Below are 5,000 nucleotides of genomic sequence, written 5' to 3'. Positions count from 1 at the left end.
CATCATCATTATCATAATAATAATTAATAGATAAAAAATATATGTAGGTATATAGTATATATATAGGTATAGCGAGAATATCGAATCATAGTCAAATACTGAATCCGTAATAAAGAATGGTAAAAAGAATGATCGAACAAGTTTAGGGTAGATTAAAAGTGGGGGGGGGGGTTGGGGGCTGAGATAAGGGGCAGTGGCGGATGTTAATACAACGCGCGCGGGCACGCATACAAGCCACGCATACTTTAATTATAATTAAATTGATGAATTAATTTAAATTTTAATTGACAAAAATTTAAATTGACGAAAAAATGTTATATAAGAACGTATATATCTTTATATACAATATATATGCGTGTATATATATATATATATACATAGGTATATATACATATATATTGTATATATACATAGTGGCGATATAATTAATACACATGCACGCACCCACGCACGCAAAGACGCACGCACGTATCAAGGGAGATAGGTTGAAACGTCAGTCAGTAATGGAAAAAGATACGTGTAATTACTTATATACATACACATATATATATATATATATATATATATATATATATACATATATAATATGTAGATCGATGTATATTTCGATCGAATCTGATAATGAATCTGCAAACGTACCTGATAACTAAATTGTCTCACAACCTTGTACAATCTATTCGCCTCCTCCGCAAAATACTCAGCTTGCGTGAAAAGATCCTGTGTTGTTTTAAGGGCTCCCTCCCCCCTTGTAAACTGATACATCGAGAAGGCCATTGACGACATATTCTTCGCACGTTTCACTATGTCGTTGTTCTCCTCGAGTGCGCTACCACTCTCTTGCCATTTCTCCGTCTCTGCGTCCATCTCCGATGTTATCAGCTTCATCTCAAGGCCAGCCTTCGCTATCTTTGCTTGTTCCTCGCTATCCAGTCTTACTGGTTTCAATGGCTTGCTCGTTGTACCGTGTTTCTATCGATTCGAATTAATCCAATTATTATTCGATCTTCTGAAAGGACGAATTTTTTATCTTCTACAATTTTTTTGTTTGTTTTTTTTTTTTTTTTTTTTTTTTTTTTTTTTTTTTTTTTTTTATTACTGCAACTATTCGTCTTTAATCATACACATACGCACGCGCGTAGAACTAAATGAAGTTAATCCTCTCTTTTTGATGTATCGCGCGTACTTAGATATTTTTATTACTGTTATTGTTATTTTTTTCTTTTCTTTTCTTTTTTTTTTTTTTTTTAGGGAAGAAGCTAAATTCTAGACGTTTTCAATTCATATCTAAAAAGGTGTAAGTGTCGTTGCTTAAATATAAATTATAAAATATATTATATAGATAAAGTTTTTTATCGATGCAAACAATTTATCGCGAACAAAAAGAATCGCAAAGAAAAAGAAAGAAAAGGGTTACTTACACCTGGCCGTGGCAGGGACATATACACCTGCTTTTCCGGTCTGCTCTGACTTAATTCCAAAACATCTTTCGCTACTGTTGTCACGTCGGTCATTAACCATTGCCACATATCAGCGAAAACTAAGGACATATTAACTTATAGTTAATTAAACGACCTTTCATATATCTATATATGTATGTATGTACGTATGTATTTATGTCATATATGTTATAATGAAGAAATGACGGAAGATCGATACCTTCTAAATTTTCTTTAGCAATTTTACTAGTAGGATGCCTAGCTAACGTGTGCGCAGCTGTCACCACTTGAGGCCCATAAATTCTTAGGTTGATTTCGGTGAACTTTGCCGATACTTGAAGAGACTCCGAAAGTGCAACGTGTCTCAAGAGTTTGCATACCTACATTTTTAATTAAATGTTATTAAATGTTTATCGAATCGAACACAGATAGTTTAGATGCCATTGAAATTGATTCAAAGAAAAAAAAAAAAAAAAAAAAAAAAAAAAAAAAAAAAAAAGATAAATAAAAAATTATAAATAGATATTTAACTTTCATTTTGTTTCAATTCTATTATTCAATGACGCGGTTTATTATTAGCGACATGTGATGCAAAATTCAAAGTTTATTATGCGATTAGTTGTGACCTTAAAAAATAATTTAAATCATATTTATGTTATATCTCTTTAATATTATTGAGATGACGCAGAAGAGAAGAGAAAATATTTTATATTTTTTTCTTTTACACAACATTGATAGAAACAATATTGATATCTATCCAAAGAATAATAATAATAATAATAATAATAATAATAATAATAATAATAATAATAATAATAATAATAATAATAATAATAATAATATTCGCGTTTACTTTATAAATATATCCGCGATTCAAGTGATACATATCAACTTAAGAAAAGAAAAACGTTCTTTTAAAATCCTGCCAAGTTTTATCCAGATCGTCACGTCGAAAGGTTAGACACGAACAAACACTTGTGCCAGCTCGTAAGGGTCAAGTCACGCTTTGAGGATAAAGGCGTTTCAAATCGATTTTAAGAAGATGTTAGAAGCTCTACACGTACTTCGAGAATATGTTCGATGTACTCATGAAACCTGTCGCTGCTCTCTTGAAGTCGGTCGATTTCGTTAGCCAAAGCGAGATTTCTAATTGTCGAGACTAATTCCTGACCGGCTTTGGTCACCTGTCCAAGGTCACCGGCTTGTTCCATCGTCGTCGTCGTAAGCTGCTGACGAAGGTCACGAGTAGCACGAAGAACTCCCAATACTGCTTGTTCCATCTCCGAGCTTGGTGAACATCCGCCTCCTTCGAAGTTCTTATGATAGAAAGAGAAAGAAAAAAAAAAAAAAAGAAAAGGAAAGAAAAGAAAAGAAAAGAAATTAATGAAGCAAGAAGAGAGAGAGAGAGATAGAGAGAGAGAGAGAGAGAGAGAGAGAGAGAGAGAAAGAGAAAGAGAAAGAGAGAGAGAAATGGAGAAATTGTCAATCCGCTTTTTCGTCTCTTTTTATCGCGTGTACAGATACAGCGAGTAAAATTAATTGAAAAAGTAATTATCGCTTAAAGTCAGAACACTCGTTCTTCTCTTTAAAAGAAGTGAAAAAGGAAGAAGAAAAATGATACAAAAGAAAAAGTAACTAGCCAAGGAAAAAACAAAGATTTGTAAATCCTGCAGTAGAAGGACAAGTAAGATATTTGAAAAATATCATAGTAATTTTTATCCTTCTTCGATTCAATTTCGATCGTTGAAATTGATAAAAAAAATTGTAAATGAAACCGTTCCGTTTCGTTCCGTTCAATTACGTTGCGCACATACGGCAAATTCGATTTTAAAAAGAGACAGAAAAAGACCCTTACCATACTGTTACCGATCCGCAATAGAGTATTCAGCTCGAGTTTCGCTCGATCGCAAAGAAGAAGGATATTCTCTCGGTGCTCGTGACTCGTGTAAGCGCTATCGGTAAAGTCCTGGGTCCTCTCGACGACGGTATCGAGGGCTGATGTCAGTGTTTCGCGACAGCCTTGTCCCAATAGAGTCATCCTCGTCGTCTCTACGAGCCTCTCGAAATGTTTCAATGCTGAGCACACGGTACTACTGTCCCAATCCTCTTGCTGTGGATTCTGCGAGTCACGATATAACGATCAATATATATATATATATATACATATATTTATATATATGTATCCAAAGATATCTGTTTTTTTAGATAATCGAAAAATTAATGTGGATAAATCAATTTTATGATCGATGAACAAATTCTGATAAATAAATCTGATTATCATCTCTAATTAAATCGAAATGTTTTAATTTAATGTATATATATATATATATATATATATATCTTATATTTAATTTATATATTAACTTTACACACATACATATGTGTGCAGATATTTAAATATTTGTATAGATACTTCATTTATATATTTTCAATAATAAGATCAAAATATCTTAATGTTTGACTCAAACGTAATGCAGAAAAATGAGAAAGGAAGATAGATAAATGGATAAATACATTGACAGATAGATAGATAGATAGATAGATAGATATATAGATATATAGATAGATGGATGGATGGATAAAACAGATAGATAAAAAAATCGAGAACATTTATAGTTATGTGGATGTATAATATCGACAATAAAGATAGAGAGAGAGAGAGAGAGAAAGAGAGAGACAACTTATCGAAAGTTTAAGACTTAAAATGTGCTGCATAACTATAGTTCGTGCATTTACATATATATAAAGAACCCGACTATGTGTCGAACAACGATCCTAAAATAGCTAGTGAATTGTTTAACAGCTTAAAGAAAGTTGGCCGTCGGCCGAGTTACTACTTGTTTCCTATAATAAATACAAGGGTACGATATTTGAATATAGAGGAAATGAAACATGACGTTTTAGTAGAAGAAACTAGAGGATAGAAAACGCATTGGTTGGGTGCTTTTGACCTTGCCATAATCATACCCATTGCCCTTTTCTTGTTGTTTGGCACGAAATCGTATTGAAGAGAAAGATATATATACATATACATACATATATATATATATATATTATTTGTTTGCAACTATCATTTCGTTCGCTCTTTTACGATGCGTCATCTTTATTGCCTATGTAAAAGTGTCTTTCTTTATTTCAAAATCGATATCATTATCTTTTTCTTATATACTCATCTACATACGTATGTATATATTATGTATAGATTGTTTTTAAGAAACAGAAAGAAAAATAATGTATATATGTGTATGTGTGTGTGTGTGTGTGTGTGTGTGTGTGTGTGTGTGTGTGTGTGTGTGTGTGTGTGTGTTTAAGAGAGAAAAAGAGAGAGAAAAAGAAATTATGTCGGAGTTTCGGCGCCATCATGACCGAAGAATTTCGAAAGGTCGAATTTCTTTTGGCTAAGCTTTGTACATACGAAAAACAAACAATCGTTTTCTCGCTCATGACATTACGAAAAAAGTGATAACACACATTTCATAAGGTGACATTGGATAAACCTTATTTTTCTATCTTCAACAAATCGTTTCTAACGATTTGTTGAAGATCCATGGATTCTTCTCGTTC

At 32.4% G+C, this 5,000-nt stretch overlaps 1 protein-coding gene across 5 annotated transcripts in view; it reads right to left on the bottom strand.

Annotated features, from left to right (window-relative positions):
• The window catches only part of LOC124950191 (alpha-catulin), a 71,056-nt gene that overhangs the window by 10,008 nt on the left and 56,048 nt on the right, over positions 1–5,000 (bottom strand). For all 5 annotated transcript variants that reach the window (XM_047496594.1, XM_047496592.1, XM_047496596.1 and 2 more), the window contains 5 exons: positions 3,292–3,555; positions 2,501–2,752; positions 1,657–1,816; positions 1,419–1,537; positions 640–969 (listed from right to left, as the gene is read on the bottom strand). In XM_047496594.1, the coding sequence (XP_047352550.1) occupies positions 640–969; positions 1,419–1,537; positions 1,657–1,816; positions 2,501–2,752; positions 3,292–3,555 (1,125 nt within the window). The remainder of the gene's footprint in view (positions 1–639; positions 970–1,418; positions 1,538–1,656; positions 1,817–2,500; positions 2,753–3,291; positions 3,556–5,000) is intronic.

This window comes from Vespa velutina, chromosome 6 (genome assembly GCF_912470025.1).
Source record: "Vespa velutina chromosome 6, iVesVel2.1, whole genome shotgun sequence".
Classification (NCBI taxonomy): domain Eukaryota; kingdom Metazoa; phylum Arthropoda; class Insecta; order Hymenoptera; family Vespidae; genus Vespa; species Vespa velutina.
This window is presented reverse-complemented; position numbering and strand designations above follow the sequence as displayed.